Source organism: Saccopteryx bilineata, chromosome 3, assembly GCF_036850765.1.
Source record: "Saccopteryx bilineata isolate mSacBil1 chromosome 3, mSacBil1_pri_phased_curated, whole genome shotgun sequence".
NCBI lineage: Eukaryota > Metazoa > Chordata > Mammalia > Chiroptera > Emballonuridae > Saccopteryx > Saccopteryx bilineata.
In genome coordinates this window covers 165382492-165400142 of record NC_089492.1, presented here as the reverse complement: position 1 = coordinate 165400142, position 17651 = coordinate 165382492, and the positions used below count along the sequence as shown (strand labels likewise).

The following is a 17651-nucleotide window of genomic DNA, read 5'->3' as shown; positions in this document are numbered from 1 at the left end:
GATCTTATATGTTCACTTTAGACTTTTATGCCGGGGTCCAGCCCCGGGAGGAATCCAGGGGTCCCACTGGAAGAGACGGCGTCGGCACAAATCGAGTGAGAGAGCCGAATTCTTTTCTTTCTCTTTATTCTCTCGTTAGCATTTACTGCCAGGCATCTCTGCCAAATGCTGGTCTAGCTTTCTTTTTATGCACACACACTAAGAAACAAAACATGGTATTTTGTTTCACTATGGTTACATATTTCCAGATAACAGTTAATTCATATCTATAAGCTACAAATCAGGTGGTAAGTTATTCAAAGTACAGTTATACAATAACTTGAATAGCAATAACAATATTGGTACAAACTTCTAAAAGATTAGTACTAATTAATAACTCTACTGTTGTTGAGAGTCAAGGGCACAGAGAGAGATTAGCAGATGAAATCATCAAGGACTAGCAAAGGACCACCGCTTGCTCAGGCAAATGGCCCTGAGTTTATGCAGTGTTCTAATTTTTCTCACAAGACTTCAAAAGGCTTGCTTATTAAGAAACTGGCATAGCATCAAGAGTAACTTTTGCTTAAAGATACATAGAGTGCACCTGCAGGATAGCTTAGTAGCAACACAATATCAGAAGGCATTAATTGCTATTGCTGCTATGGATCCCACCACATTCCTATCCTTATTCTTGGAAAATACAAAAATCTCATGAGAATGTTTTACTGAGAAAAGCCCAGCAACTGCCTTCAGTCACAAAACAAGTCTCTTAACAAAATATTCTTTACTTGCCGGCTGTGCTCCTATCCAAGGCTACGCAACAGGCCACTCCACTACACCTTATCTAAGATTCTATTGTCTAGTCAAATATTATTTATTACTATATTCATACACTAGTTAAGTTCTAACTTTATTCTTTCTAACATGATTAATAAGAAGAAATTCTCCTACAAACTTAACCCTTTATGAGGGATATCATAGCCAGCCTCTTATGTTTATGAGCCCAGTTCAAGGGGCTTACAGGCTTTTCTGTGAAACTTACACCTTCTGTCTCATTTCCAAAGAAATTACTACGAATCTACAGGGAAAGCACGGTACTATTATCCCTGTGCCATAAATAATAGCACACACCCAGAAAAGGGGGGATATAAGGCCAGATTAATTCAAAAGGTCAAAGGGGGAAGTATTGTTGTGCCTTTCCTTTGCGGTGACTTTGTCAACCCGCAGCCATTGGTCTTCACTGCGGTGACTTTGTCAACCAGCAGCCATTGGTCTTCTCTGCTGTGACTTTGTCAATCAGCAGTTTTTGATCTTCTTCTGCTGTGACCTTGTCAGCCAGCAATTGAGGGTCTTCTCCTGCTGTGACCTTGTCAGCCAGCAGTTGTGGATCTTCTCCACTGTGACCTTGTCAGTCAGCAGCCGTTGATCGGCTCCCGACACTTTTAGACATGAATTCATTTCCCCCAAGAAATATAAAACTAGGCCATATCTTGTGTAAAAATAGTTCTGCAGATTCCTGGGATTCTGAAAAGAATAGCAATAAGTTACCATTATAAGCATTCAGCAAGCACTGATTGAGAACTGCAAGTCTCCTGGTGCTGTGTGAGTGTGTATCTTATTCAGGAATGGCCTTGTTCTTGGTATATTGATTGTGTTCTATCAAGACCACATGGCCCCCTAGGTTGCTCAGGGAAGGGAGTAGCTTGAATCTCTCTTTCAGGGAGGGGATCATCCTCAGAGCTGATGCTGGGGGCTGCTCATCTCTTGTTAGGAACACAAGGACATACAAAACTGACCCTTACATTACTCATGATTTGTCTCACCTGTTGTACCAATGACTTTGCATGTTTCTGTGTGGCCAGACACATTATTTTAGGTCAGGTAAGAGGAGAGAGACAGGAGTACCCAGCTGATGGCAAAGAACGAAGAGACACACAGGGAAGCCTTCGAGTCCAGCAGCTCCAGGTGACTGCGCCTTTTGATCTGAGAGTCTGTACAGGGAGAGAAGAAGTTTAGGGCCATAGAGGAAAAGCTGGATGTCTTCTTCACATCGCTGATTAGCAAAGAAAAGCACCCCCAAAACAGGCACATTTTTCCTAATACAACTTGTACCCAATTTGGGGGCAGTGTTGTACCTCAATCTCCCCTTTTCTATCATTGGCATAAAAGCCAAGCTGTCCCTTTCTTAAAAGGAAGCTCAATTCTGTGGTCCACTCCAGTAAACACTCAGCCGAATGAAAAAGTATGCCAATAAAGAGATTAGTAGTTACCAAATAAAGAACAGGCTAAACAAATGGCGGTGCCAGTCCTCGGTTTCAGACACACTTTTTCCTCTAGGCAGTGACCTTTACAGGTTCTGTTATTAGCTTTCTTGACATCATTACAAGTGATGAGAAAGTACTGTTCTAATTATGAAGTAGAGAAAAGAAGTGAAGAAATTGAATTACTCGATTTTCTCCCTAGACAGTCCAATCTCATTTAGTTCATTTTGGCTCTGACACTTACTAGCTGTGTGACTTTAGTTACTCAATCTATCTGTGTTTCAGTTTCTTCATTTATAAAATAGGACCAAAATATAATCTACTTCATAGGGTTCTCATGAGGATTCATGAGTTAATACAGGTAAAACACTTAGAACAGTGCCCAGCACATAGTAAGCACTCAATAGGTATTGGCTGTAAAAATAAGAACAGCAACTCTACTCAAGCCTAATCAGTATTATTCACATTGAGCCGATCATTTCCCAATCCACCTCCTTATTCTGAACTCTGTGCCGAGTTCCACATCTGGATTTACAGTTGTTACAGTTGCTACTGTGTCAAAAAATAATTATTCAGTAAATATTTTTGAGCACCTGCTGTTGGATTCAAAGGAGTCCAATAAATAACACTCTTTTTTCCAGCTGAGTTCTGAATTGAGTAAAGAGTGAGGCAACTGAAAGACCAAAATATCACCTTTATTACTAATAAATCTGATAAAGTATGAAGCTGTATCTGCAGGGCAGAGAGCTGCAGCCCAGACATCCGGGCACAGGCAGTGCCGGACTGGGCCAGGCTTCCTCCTGCAAGAGGAGAGTCTACCCCTGAAAAATTGATGGCTTGCGGAAGCAGAGTAGAAGTTATACTTCCGGAGGGGAGCTGGAGAGACAAGAAAAAACAAGGAGCTTAGCTACATAATTCTGGCTTCTTTAATAAACTCACCAATCAGATAAATTAGTAATTCCTCCTTCTCTGGGGATGCATGAAAAATGGGAGAACAGAGAGGCTAGAGGGGTGACATTGGTGAGGATCTCTTCTCATGGATTGTGGAATAGAGATAGAGTGTTCTCCCCAAAACCTGTCGTATGCTGGGTGATATGCTAACCCTTGGTCATCTCAACCTAGGTAAACAATGGGCTCTTGTAACTCAACATTTCTAAAACCCTCATCTTTTTTCTAAACATGTTTCTTCTGGGTTTTGTTTGTTGGTAGCATTACTAACTTTCTAAGCAACCTGGGTAGAAATATTACACTCATGTGACTTACTCTTTCTCTTGTCCTTCACATAAGACCTTTAGATTATTTTCTTCATTAACTTTTGATTCTTCCCCCTTTCTTTCCCATTGCTGCTGCTCTCATTAAGGCCCTCGTAATTTCTCCCCTGGGTACTGACGTAGGCTCTGACTGCCTGCCTTCTTAGTCTATCAAGACCATTATTCTACTGTAAAACCAGGCTTTAACCCTGCCTCATCTACAGTCACAGTTAACAATGCTTAAGCACCATATCTACACTGCGGTGCTATTTATATCAGCATTTATTGGGACTTAAATATTGCTTTGTATATACAGTGTGTCCGTAAAGTCACGGTGCACTTTTGACCAGTCACAGGAAAGCAACAAAACATGATAGAAATGTGAAATCTGCACCAAATAAAAGGAAAACCCTCCCAGTTTCTGTAGGATGATGTGGCAGCATGTGCGCATGCACAGATGATGACATAACACCGTGTATACAGCGAAGCAGCTCATGGCCATGCCAGTTGAGATGTGGATGGTACAGAGAAAAGTTCAGTGTGTCTGTGGCTCGCTAAATTTGAATCCATGACCAAAGTGCAACGTGAATATCAGCGCATTTATAATGAAGCACCACCACATAGGAATAACATTACTCGGTGGGATAAGCAGTTGAAGGAAACTGGCAGTTTGGTGGAGAAACCCCGTTCTGGTAGGTCATCAGTCAGTGACGAGTCTGTAGAGGCTATACGGGATAGCTACCTAAGGAGCCCTAAAAAATCTGTGTGTGAGCCCATATCGAACTGCACTGAATAGGTATGAAACTGGGAGAGTTTTCCTTTTATTTGGTGCAGATTTCACATTTCTATCGTCTTTTGCTGCTTTCCTGTGACCAGTGAAAAGTGCACCATGACTTTATGGACACACTGTACTTGACACACAATAGATAAACTTGTTGAATAAATGACCCGAATTAACAGCATAGTCAGAGAACACAGAATGTAAACCATATGGTCTCTTTCAATTGTTTAAAAACATGTATGGAGTATGTACCTTGTGCATCACAAGAAGGAATGATGTTATTTTCTTAACTTTGAGCTATATCATGTTACCAAAAGTTGTATTTAGTCTCAGTGCTGATACATGGCACACTTGTTCTGATGTCTTCAATTAGCATGTGTGGGAAAAGAATCTGCTCACTGAATAAAAGGTGTGCTCAATTTCTGGGGTTTATTCGGTTATTGCCCTTTCTATTAGAAGGCATTCATTATACAGTTTGGAGCCTTTATTGAGATCTAAACTGAGACACACCAATCGGTTCAATGCCCAATGCTTCCTTTCCCCCCTTCTCTCCCGGGAGGGCCTTCCAACAGGTATTGGTCTAGGTATGGGCAGCTGACCCAAGTTGACTCTTTCTGGAATAGGACTGAGGGGTTGAGGTGCAGCCTGGTTATTCTCTTGAATGAAAGAGACTTTTAAAGCTAAGAGATCTTAGAAACCACATTCTTTTTTATAGACTAAAATGAGAATAAATTAAACTAGAGAGCAAAGAGGATAAAATAGAAATGAGAAACAGAAACTCCCAATGGAATTGAAGTTTCTGTTCCTGGCTATTCCTGAAGCTGTATTATACTTAATCACCTTGGTTCCATAAGACATTGTAATAGCCTTTTAATAATTTACCCTTTTAGCTTAAGCTTATTTGAGTTGGTTTTCTGTTACAGGCAACTAAGAACATTCTAACCAGTACAGCCATCAATTTACTCCACAGGATATTGGAAGGGCTAATTTTTTAATTATTATTATTTTTTTTTGTATTTTTCTGAAGCTGGAAATGGGGAGAAACAGTCAGACAGACTCCTGCATACGTCCGACCAGGATCCACTCAGCACGCCTACCAGGGGCGACGCTCTGCCCACCAGGGGGCGATGCTCTGCCCCTCCGGGGGCATCGCTCTGTCATGACCAGAGCCACTCCAGCGCCTGGGGCAGAGGCCAAGGAGCCATCCCCAGCGCCCGGGCCATCTTTGCTCCAATGGAGCCTCGCTGCGGGAGGGGAAGAGAGAGACAGAGAGGAAGGAGAGGGGGAGGGGTGGAGAAGCAGATGGGCGCGTCTCCTGTGTGCCCTGGCCGGGAATCGAACCCAGGACTTCTGCACGCCAGGCTGATGCTCTACCACTGAGCCAACTGGCCAGGGCCTAATTAAATATTTTTTTATTGTGGTAAAAAACACATAACAAAATTTTTTATCTTAAGCATTTTAAAGTTTACTGTTCAGCAGTGTTAAGTATATTCATATTGTGAAACAGATCTCGTAAATGTTTTCATCGTTCAGATCTGAAACTCTATATTCATTAACCAACCACTCTTCTTCCTTCCCTCTTTCCTAGCTCCTGGCAACCATTAGTCTACCTTCTGTCTTTATGAATCTGACAACTCTAGGTGCCTCATATAAGTGAAATCATACAGCATTTGTTTTTCTATGCCTAGCTTATATCCTGAAAATCCATCCATGTTGTAGTATATGAACAAATTTCCTTCCTTTTTAAGCCTGAATGATATTCCTTTGTATGTGGATACACATTTTGTTTATCCATTCATCTGTCATGGACATTTTGGGTTGCTTTCTCCTCTTGGCTATTGTGAACAATTTTACTGTGAATATGGGTGTGGAAATATCTCTTGGAGACCCTACTCTCAATAATTTTGGATATACATGTAGAAATGGACTGCTAGATCACATGGTAGTCCTATTTTTACTTTTTTATTCAGTGAGAGGAGGGGAGGCAGAGACAGACTCCCACATGCACCCTGACTGGGATCTACCCCGTGAGCCCCCTTGGGGTGATGCTCTGCCCTTCTGGAGCAGCTACTCCATTGCTCAACCAAGCTCTCTTAGCACCTGAAGTGAGGCCATGGAGCCATCCTCAGTGCTTGGGACCAATTCGCTCCAATCAAGCCATGGGTGTGGGAGGAGATGAGAGAGAGAGAGAGAGAGAGAGAGAAGCAAGAGGGGGAAGAGTAGAGAAGTAGATGGTCTCCTCTCCTGTGTGCCCTGGCTGGGAATCAAACCTGGGACATCCACACACTGGGCCAATGCTCTATCGCTGAGCCAACTGACCAGGGCTATTTTTAATTTTTTGAGCAACCTTTATACTGTTTTCTATAGTAGTTCCATCATTTTACAATCTTACTCAACATGCACAAGGGTTCCAATTTATCTTCATCCTCACCAACACTTGTTATTTTCTGATTTTTTATAGTAGCCATTCTAATGGATTCCATTTGCATTTCCCTGATGATTAGTGATGTGGAGCATCTTTTCATATGCTTCTTGACCACTTTTATATCTTTTTTGGAGAAATGTCTATTCAAGTCCTTTGCCCATTTTATAATCTGATTATTTGATTTTCGTTATTGAGTTGTAGTTCTTTTGTATTATGGATATTAACCCTTTATCAGCTATGTGATTTGCCAATGTTTTCTCTAGTTCCATAGATTTTCATACATATACTTTTAAATAAAAAATAAGTAGATGAAAATATAGTTTACTCAGTTAGATTCAGCAAACATCTACAGGGAACTTAAAATGTGCAGGGTGTTCTGTCTGGTACTGTGCTTTATAAGACAACTGTTCTCTTCCTGACATACTCCTTTCACTGCAGTTTGAATTCAGTTTAGCTCCAAGAGGGATGATTTTAAAAGTCATAATTCCGTCTATGCATTTCCTTGATGCTGGCTCAACTCTAGCTTTTGTATGCACTAAAGCACTGCAGGGAGACTATAGTGCCGGGCCTCCCTGGGTCCTGGTCCTCTCAGCCTGGGAGGCTAGTTCAAACTAGGACTTCCAGATTAATCATGGGCTAGTATTAGTGGGAGCATGAGCCAGTCCTAGAGGGGCTGAATAAGACTAAGGCAGGCTCTAAGACCTTCATCTTCAGATTGAAAGGCTTTTCAAAGGCAGGCTAGAACCAAGCCAGTGTTGGGGGACTTGGGATCTTGATCACGAGCTAAATATATCAGAGATGTCAAATAATCATCACTTCCCTGCTGCTTCATCGAAGCAGTCCTACTGAGGTAGACATGGCCTCATCTTCAACGCTGCTCTCAGGCAGTAAGAAAGCGTACAAGATGAAGCTTAATTGCCATCTTTGACCTATTAGGCCATAAATAATGTTTTGTATTAGTTGTCTTCTTACATCGTGTAATCCCAGCTGGGATTGTGATCAAGGTCTCTGTGAAGAGACTCTAGAGCTTTCTGTGTTCTAGTATATATTATATATCTGTTATAGAAATTAGATTTTAATTTAGATTTTACTCTTACCCCAATAAACCCATACAAAAAACATGAAGGCACCCACCTGTCACTCTGATGTCCCCTGTGGCTTTGGCAATGTTGTTCTCAATCATGCAGGAGTATGTGTTGTTGATTGTGATATTGTAGAGTACAGATACAACCTTCATGGTCACATTCTCAGAATCCAGCTCAAAGCTGGTATTGGAGACTTCTGACAAATTGGTTTTCTGATCAACTTGGGATGTCCAGACCACTGTAGGCTGGGGGAACCATCGGGGAGCCTCACATCGAAAGCTGTCTGAGCTGGCATTATAGTCCACATCCATCTCTGGGATACTGAAGGCTGTGGGGTTGAAGGTCAGAAAGAGCAGGTGTCAAGGTCAGAAAGATAGGACAGTATAGCCTTTGAAGTACTAGGTTTTTAAAAAATATTTTATTTATTGATTTTTAGAGAGAGGGGGGAGAGAGAGAGAGAGAGAGAAAGAGAAAGAGAGAGAAGGGGGAGGAGCAGGAAGCATCCACTCCCATGTGTGCCTTGACCAGACAAGCCCAAGGTTTCGAACTGGCAACCTCAGTGTTCCAGGTCGCCGCTTTATCCCACTGCGCCATCACAGGTCAGGCCGAAGTACTAGGTTTTAAAGACACAGTAATTTCTATCATTGAATTAACTGAGTACTTCACTTTCCCAGTGGGCTCTCTGTATATGGCCCATTGTACTGAAGGTACAAATAATGATTTGCTCATGGTATTGCTATACATCACAACTCATTGGCCACTATCACAAATTCCAAATACCTAAGTTCTAGTATAATTGTTATAACATATACATTTCTCCAACTAAGAGGAGTTCCAGTGATTACAAAAGAAGGTTACCCATTAGGGAAATTGAGTATTTTCCCAGGCACTTGTGAAGCTTCCTGGATTTTATGTAGTTTTCTGCCAGGAGGAAATAGTTCAGGTGGGGAGGGAGAGGGAGAAGAAAGAAAGAAACAGAGTCGCCTGCTCCCAAAGAAATTCCATACACTGGCTTGTCCTCATGAAGGTTTGCTTGGGCCAGGACTGTCCTGCTGTGGCTTCCAGGGGGTAGAGACAGGCATTTGTTTTCTTCTAGGATAATTATCCTTACTGGAGGTGACTGCATTTTGAAATTAAGACTAGCTTCCCCTTCTTTCTTGGCAGACATACACTTGTGGAAAATGTTAAGGCCTGAACTTTTTACTCCAAAATGGCTAGATACAATTTCTTAATTTATTTAGTATCTTCCTTTGTCCAAGACTGTGCTGGTGCTAAGTAGCGAAAGTGAAGCCCTTGCTTTGCCCTTAAAGAGCCTGCTGTCAGTGAGGAAGAGGAGACCCGTGCCCAGAGCAGGCAAGAGCAAGCTTCTGTGGGCAACTTAGTGTATATGACACTGAAAAAGTTTACTGAGGGTGTGCCCTGTGCTAGGTGCCAAACTCCAGACATTATTTCATTTGATTCTCACAACAGTCCTAGGGACATCTATTACACTGGGGAACAAAAGTTTTGTTGCATCCACAAAAACACTTGTTCTTACCTAATTCGAATGTGCTGATCTCAAATCTGACATTAGTTTTTCTCTGTAACCTACATATTTTTTACTATTCAAGATTTTAGGTTTTCATCTTATTCTAATTTTTTTTTTTTCTGAAGCTGGAAACAGGGAGAGACAGTCAGACAGACACCCGCATGCGCCCGACCGGGATCCACCCGGCACGCCCACCAGGGGCGACGCTCTGCCCACCAGGGGGCGGTGCTCTGCCCCTCCGGGGGGCCGCTCTGCGGCGACCAGAGCCACTCTAGCGCCTGGGGCAGAGGCCAAGGAGCCATCCCCAGCGCCCGGGCCATCTTTGCTCCAATGGAGCCTTGGCTGCGGGAGGGGAAGAGAGAGACAGAGAGGAAGGAGGGGGGGAATGGAGAAGCAAATGGGCACTTCTCCTTTGTGCCCTGGCCGGGAATCGAACCTGGGTCCCCCGCACGCCAGGCCGACGCTCTACCGCTGAGCCAACCGGCCAGGGCCTTATTCTAAAATTTTTAACATTTAGTTTAACATAATGAAATAGAATGTCTTCTTGGGCATCATCTTTGTGAAAATATAATAATTTATATAATGCAGTAAATACACCAACACACTAAAAGATATGATTGCATCAGTATTTGTCCACAATTTCGAAACAGAACATATTAAAACACTTATTTTAGTCATAAAATTTGCGCAAAACTTATTTAAATTCTATTCAGGCAAAATTTGCATTTGTAGCTCTTGCGTTTGTGTACTTGTTGAGGACAATCTTGTTTGATGCTCCAGCAGTAGTCTGCTAACAGCTCCAAGATTTTCGGGAAACTTATCAAGATGACTGTTCAGGAAGTGAATCTTAACACTCATGTTACATCAATGTCACGGAAAGCCAACAGCATCCTATGAACCAGAAGTTCTCTGCTTTTTTTGTTGCCAAGGAAGTTCTTTGTAACTGCCACAAAAGACTGCCATGCTGCTATCTCCTCCTTATTCATCTTCCTGGCAAATTCTTTGTCACATATGAGGGCTTGAATTTCAGGTCCATGAATACACCTGCTTTTATCTTCTTGAAAGACAAGGCAGGAAAAGCAGAAATAATATGTTGAAAGCATTCACTTTCTCTATTCAAAGCCTGAACAAACTGCTTCATTAAGCCAAGTTTGATGTGAAGTGGGGGAAAAATGATCCTGTCTCGATTAACTACAGATTCATTCACAATATTTTGCATCCCTACTTCTGGAGCTTCATGTTTCGGCCACTCCTTCTGTGTCCAGTGTTTCTCCCGAGCTCGCTGTCCCACAAACACAGAAAGCAAGGATATTTCGTGAAACCTCTCTGTTGTCCTAGCAGAAAATTTACCATTTTAAGATACACACACACAGAGTTGACGTCAGAGTAATGGCGTGGTAGGAAGCGATACTGATAAACCTCCCCCCAAATCCAACAAGATCTTCAACCAGAAACAGAAAAACCTATCCTTGGAGCCTCCAGGTGTTTTGCAATACACCCGAAGGTATGGTCGAGCGAAAAATTGGCTAAATATATAATCAAACCCCAAAGGAAATAGGAAGTAAGAAATGCTCCGCCTTCCTCACTAACCTAAACAGGGCGGCTTTCACTGGGAACTAAGAATATAGAAACTAAGGCAGGCAAAGGGGGTGAATAGATCCAGGTCATGGCACAAACGGCCGAACCAGGCTGTGGCACAGAGATCCAAGCTGAGGAAAAACTGTTCCTGTGGCAACCCGGGCAATACAAGCTAACACCCGTGCCAAACCCAGACACAGAAAGACAAGTGGGGCAATCATTTTCCCCAATCCCCTGGTCGGCGCGTGCAGATAGTGAGTGAGAGATTCCTTCCAAAGCCCCGGGAGTGGGCGCCAGTGTTACCCCACAGAGGGGCAGGGTCAGAGCCCTTTGTGTGGGCCGAAAGCGGAATCTCCAGACCGCCCCAGTGCCCTGAAAAAGCCGCGCACGGGGACGGAGCGAGAGCCAATTCCAATGATGGAACTTTTCCGTGCGGGTGGGGGTTTCACTCAGAGTGTGAGACTGCTGGCCTGATATCCTGGTCTGCTCGCACAGATAGTGAGCGAAAGTTTCCTTCAAGTGCCCGGGAGTGGGCGCCCGCCTGTGTTACCGGACAGAGTGGCAGAGCCAGAGGTCTTTGAGTGGGCGGAAGCCCCGCCTGATTATGCTAGCAGCTCTGACTGACTGAGCCTTACCCAGAGCCCTGTGCTGAGTGGGAATAGAACGGGGAGTTGCCAGATCTTTGAGCCTCTTACTATCCAGGCAGAGGCAGTAGCAACCCCATAACTGGATTATCAGGCTACTAATTGAGGAAGGAAAGACTAGGAGAAAGGCTCCAGGAACACGGACTCTCTCACTGGCAGAGCCTATAAATGCTAATGAGCCTCGACTGCCAACAAAACTAAAGCACAATACATGACATCACCATAGAGACTTATCAACTGCAAACCTCTACCTGAGCGTGCCAAAGGGGCAGAACCTGGGGTACAGAGTCACTGACCAGGAAGAGGGAGAGAAAAGAAAAAGCAAGAAGATAACCTCTCAAAATCAAGAATAATCCACAGACTTTATAACCTATCCCATTTTATTATATTTGTTCATTTGTTTCTCTTATCTTCATTCTTGATATATTTTTTTCCTCCTCCAATTTGGTCATTTAACTCTCTGCCAGTCTTACTCTTTCCTCTCCTTGAACTACACTACCCATAAGTGTTATATCTCCCATTATCTTTTCTTTCCTCTTTCTTTCTCTCTATGAGGGTTGCACTCCAAAACCCTTAACTCTCTCTCTCTCTCCTCTTTTTTTTCTTCTTTTAGTGGTTCGCTCTTTTTCTCTCTCTCTCTTTCTTTTCTCCCTCTATATTAGTTTCTTCCTTTCTCCTTTACATCTCCTCTCATTCAAACCTCAATAACAAACAAATTATCTTATCTTGGACTCAAACTTATGTTTGTGGCATTTTGGGTTTTTTTTACTTCACCTTTTTAACTCTTTAGCAGTGCTCCCATCCCTGGCTCTCCATTTTATCTAGTTCTTGTTCCACTAAATACGATAGTAATTTTTTAATTTGTCCCCCCATTTTCCTGTTTCCCTCTTATTCCTCTCATCATAACTCTTAGTCAACCAACACCTAAAAGCAAATCATTTTACTCTTGACCCAAATATTTTCCTTATTTGCTTTTTGTGGGTCCATACCCCCTTTTTTTCCTTTTTTTTTTCTTTTTGCCCCTTTATTACTTCTCCCCAATTCAGGCCCTCCATTACAGGCATTGTTTGTTCTATTTAGTACAGTATAATTCACCGGTTCACCACAAGATTTTCTCAAGAAAGAGAGGAGAGGAGAGGAGAGGAAAAAAGGTGGGGGGGGGGAATAATTTCCCTTTTTTTAAAATTTTTATTTTATTTTATTTTTCTTTATTTCATTATTAATTAAAAAAACAACTCTTTTCGATTTTTTTATTTTTTAACTTTTTATTCTTTATTAAATCTCATTAATACTATCAACAAAACCACCCTCAGATGCCATTAAGGAAGAGAAAATCGAATATCATGGATACAAAAGAAAGAGAGGTAACACACCTAGATGAGGAAAAATCTATGGAGAAAAAATTTAATATATTGGAAACCTTGGAGCTAAATGACAGAGAATTTAAGATAGAAATCCTAAAAATCCTCCGAGATATACAGGAAAACACAGAAAGGCAATTTAGGGAGCTCAAAAAACAACTCAATGAACACAAAGAATATATTTCCAAGGAAATTGAAACTATAAAAACAAATCAAACAGAGATGAAAAACTCAATTCACGAGCTGAAAAACGAGGTAACAAGCTTAGCTAATAGAACAGGCCAGATAGAAGAGAGGATTAGTGAAATAGAAGACAAGGAACTTGAGGCACAACAGAGAGAAGAAGAAAGAGAATCAAAAATTAAAAAAAAATGAGATAGCCCTACAAGAATTATCTGACTCCATCAAAAAGAATAACATAAGAATAATAGGTATATCAGAGGGAGAAGAGAGAGAAAATGGAATGGAGAACATACTCAAACAAATAATAGACGAGAACTTCCCAAGCCTGTGGAAAGAACTAAAGCCTCAAATTCAAGAAGCAAACAGAACTCCGAGTTTTCTTAACCCCAACAAACCTACTCCAAGGCACATCATAATGAAATTGGCACAAACCAACGCAAAGAAAAAATTCTCAAGGCAGCCAGGGAAAACAAGAATACAACATATAAAGGAAGGCCCATTATATTATCATCAGATTTCTCAGCAGAAACTCTACAAGCTAGAAGAGAGTAGACCCCAATATTTAAAGTCCTGAAAGAGAGGAGCTTTCAGCCATGAATACTATACCCATCAAAGCTATCCTTCAAATATGAAGGAGAAATAAAAACATTCACAGATACAGAAAAGATGAGGGAATTTATCATCAGAAAATCCCCACTCCAGGAATTACTAAAGGGGGTTCTCCAATCAGATACAAAGAACAAAAAAACAAAACAAAACAAAAAAAAAAACAAAGCCACAAGTAAAAGCTCCAAGAAGAACACAATAAAACCAAATTTAAATTGTGACAACAACAAAAAGAAAGGGGGAGGGGAGAGGATGGAGATTAACAGTAGCAAAGGACAATGGAGTGCAAAAGTACTCACAAAATAGTGCGCTACAATGAACAGGGTAGGAACCCTTTTCATTGCTTAAAGGTAACCACCATTGAAAAAACCACCACAGAAGCACATGAGATAAAAAAGATAGCAACAGAGAAAAGATGTATGGAATACAACCAAATAAAAACAAAAGATAGAAAAACGAAAGAGAAGGATCAAACAAGACACAAAACTAACAGAAAGCAATCTATAAAATGGCAATAGGGAACTCACAAGTGTCAATAATTACACTAAATGTAAGTGGATTAAACTCACCAATAAAAAGGCATAGAGTGTCTGACCAGGCGGTGGCACAGTGGATAGAGCGTTGGACTGGGATGCGGAGGACCCAGGTTCGAGACCCCGAGGTCGCCGGCTTGAGCACGAGCTCATCTGGTTTGAGCAAAAGCTCCCCAACTTGAACCCAAGGTCGCTGGCTCCAGCAAGGGGTTACTCAGTCTGTTGAAGGCCCGTGGTCAAGGCACATATGAGAAAGCAATCAGTGAACAACTCAGGTGTTGCAATGCGTAATGAAAAACCAATGATTGATTCTTCTCATCTCTCTCCATTCCTGTCTGTCTGTCCCTGTCTATCCCTCTCTCTGACTCACTCTCTGTCTCTGTAAAAAAAAAAAAAAAAAAAAAAAAAGGCACAGAGTAGCAGAATGGATTAAAAAAGAAAATCCAACTGTATGCTGCCTACAGGAAACTCATCTAAGTAACAAGGATAAAAACAAATTCAAAGTGAAAGGCTGGAAAACAATACTCCAAGCAAAAAACATCCAAAAAAAAAGCAGGCGTAGCAATACTCATATCTGATAATGCTGACTACAAGATAGCAAAAGTACTCAGAGACAAAAATGGCCATTTCATAATGGCTAAGGGGACACTGAATCAAGAAGACATAACAATTCATAATATATATGCACCAAACCAAGGAGCACCAAAATATATAAGACAGCTACTTATTGACCTTAAAACAAAAACTGACAAAAATACAATCATATTTGTAGACCTCAATACGCCGCTGATGGCTCTAGATTGGTCATCCAAACAGAGAATCAACAAAGATATAGTGGCCTTAAACAAAACACTAGAGCAGCTGGATATGATAGATATCTACAGGACATTTCATCCCAAAGTGACTGAGTATACATTTTTCTCCAGTGTACATGAATCATTCTCAAGAATTGACCATATGTTGGGTCACAAAAACAACATCAGCAAATTCAGAAAAATCAAAGTTGTACCAAGCATATTTTCTGATCATAAAGCCTTGAAACTAGAATTCAACTGCAAAAAAGAGGAAAAAAATCCCACAAATATGTGGAAACTAAACAACATACTTTTAAAAAATGAATGGGTCAAAGAAGAAATAAGTGCAGAGATCAAAAGATATATACAGACTAATGAAAATGACAATACGACATATCAGAATCTATGGGATGCAACAAAAGCAGTGATAAGAGGGAAGTTCATATCACTTCAGGCCTATATGAACAAACAAGAGAGAGCCCAAGTGAACCACTTAACTTCACACCTTAAGGAACTAGAAAAAGAAGAACAAAGACAACCCAAAACCAGCCGAAGAAAGGAGATAATAAAAATCAGAGCAGAAATAAACGAAATAGAGAACAGAAAAACTATAGAAAAAATTAATAGAACAAGGAGCTGGTTCTTTGAAAAGATCAACAAAATTGACAAACCCTTGGCAAGACTTACCAAGGAAAAAAGAGAAAGAACTCATATAAACAAAATTCAAAATGAAAGAGGAGAAATCACCACGGACACCGAATTATTGTAGAATACTATGAAAAACTTTATGCCACTAAATTCAACAACCTAGAAGAAATGGATAAATTCCTAGAACAATACAACCTTCCTAGACTGAGTCAAGAAAAAGCAGAAAGCCTAAACAGACCTATTAGTAGAGAAGAAATAGAAAAAACCATTAAAAATCTCCCCAAAAATAAAAGTCCAGGCCCTGACGGCTATACCAGCGAATTTTATCAAACATTCAAAGAAGACTTGGTTCCTATTCTACTCAAAGTCTTCCAAAAAATTGAAGAAGAAGCAATACTTCCAAACACATTTTATTAGGCCAACATAACCCTCATACCAAAACCAGGCAAGGACAGCACAAAAAAAGAAAACTACAGACCAATATCTCTAATGAATACAGATGCTAAAATACTAAACAAAATACTAGCAAATCAAATACAACAACAACATATTAAAAAAATAATACATCATGATCAAGTGGGATTCATCACAGAATCTCAAGGATGGTTCAACATACGTAAAACGGTTAACGTAATACACCATATCAACAAAACAAAGAACAAAAACCACATGATCTTATCAATAGATGCAGAAAAGGCATTTGATAAAATACAACACAATTTTACGTTTAAGATTCTCAACAAAATGGGTATAGTAGGAAAATATCTCAACATGATAAAGGCCATATATGATAAACCATCAGCTAACATCATATTAAATGGCACTAAACTGAAGGCTTTCCCCCTTAAATCAGGAAGAAGACAGGGTTGTCCACTCTCTCCACTCTTACTTAATGTGGTACTAGAGGTTCTAGCCAGAGCAATCAGACAAGACAAAGAAATAAAAGGCATCCATATCGGAAAAGAAAAAGTAAAGGTATCCCTTTTTGCTGATGATATAATCCTATACATCGAAAATCCCAAAGAATCCACAAAAAGACTACTAGAAACAAAAAGCCAATACAGTAAGGTCGCAGGATACAAAATTAACATACAGAAGTCAATAGCCTTTCTATATGCCAACAATGAAACATTTGAGAACGAACTCAAAAGAATAATCCCCTTCACGATTGCAACAAAAAAAATAAAATACCTAGGAATAAACATAACAAAGAATGTAAAGGACTTATACAATGAAAACTATAAACCATTGTTAAGGGAAATCGAAAAAGATATAATGAGATGGAAGAATATACCTTGTTCTTGGTTAGGAAGAATAAATATAATCAAGATGGCCATATTACCCAAAGCAATATACAAATTTAATGCAATTCCCATCAAAATTCCAATGACATTTTTTAAAGAAATAGAGCAAAAAGTCATCAGATTTATATGGAACTATAAAAACCCCCAAATAGCCAAAGCAATCCTAAAGAAAAAGAATGAAGCTGGGGGTATTACATACCTGACTTCAAACTATATTATAGGGCCACGACAATCAAAACAGCATGATATTGGCAGAAAAATAAACACTCAGACCAATGGAACAGAATAGATAGTCCAGAAATAAAACCACATATATATAGTCAAATAATTTTTGATAAAGGGGCCAACAACACACAATGGAGAAAAGAAAGCCTCTTAAATAAATGGTGCTGGGAAAACTGGAAAGCCACATGCAAAAGAATGAAACTGGACTACAGTTTGTCCCCCTGTACTAAAATTAACTCAAAATGGATCAAAGATCTAAATATAAGACCTGAAACAATTAAGTACATAGAAGAAGACATAGGTACTAAACTCATGGACCTGGGTTTTAAAGAGCATTTTATGAATTTGACTCCAATGGCAAGAGAAGTGAAGGCAAAAATTAATGAATGGGACTACATCAGACTAAGAAGTTTTTGCTCAGCAAGAGAAACTGATAACAAAATAAGCAGACAGCCAACTAAATGGG

The 17651-nt window shown here is 40.4% G+C and overlaps 1 protein-coding gene across 1 annotated transcript in view; it reads right to left on the bottom strand.

The window, feature by feature from the left end:
• Nucleotides 1-264: 264 nt before the first annotated feature.
• The window catches only part of VTCN1 (V-set domain containing T cell activation inhibitor 1), a 124456-nt gene continuing 107069 nt past the window's right edge, over nt 265-17651 (bottom strand). Inside the window, exons 4-6 of the mRNA XM_066264899.1 lie at nt 7831-8109; nt 1803-1970; nt 265-1503 (exon numbers count right to left, since the gene is read on the bottom strand). Coding sequence (XP_066120996.1) covers nt 1852-1970; nt 7831-8109 — 398 coding nt within the window. The 3' untranslated portion in view covers nt 265-1503; nt 1803-1851. The remainder of the gene's footprint in view (nt 1504-1802; nt 1971-7830; nt 8110-17651) is intronic.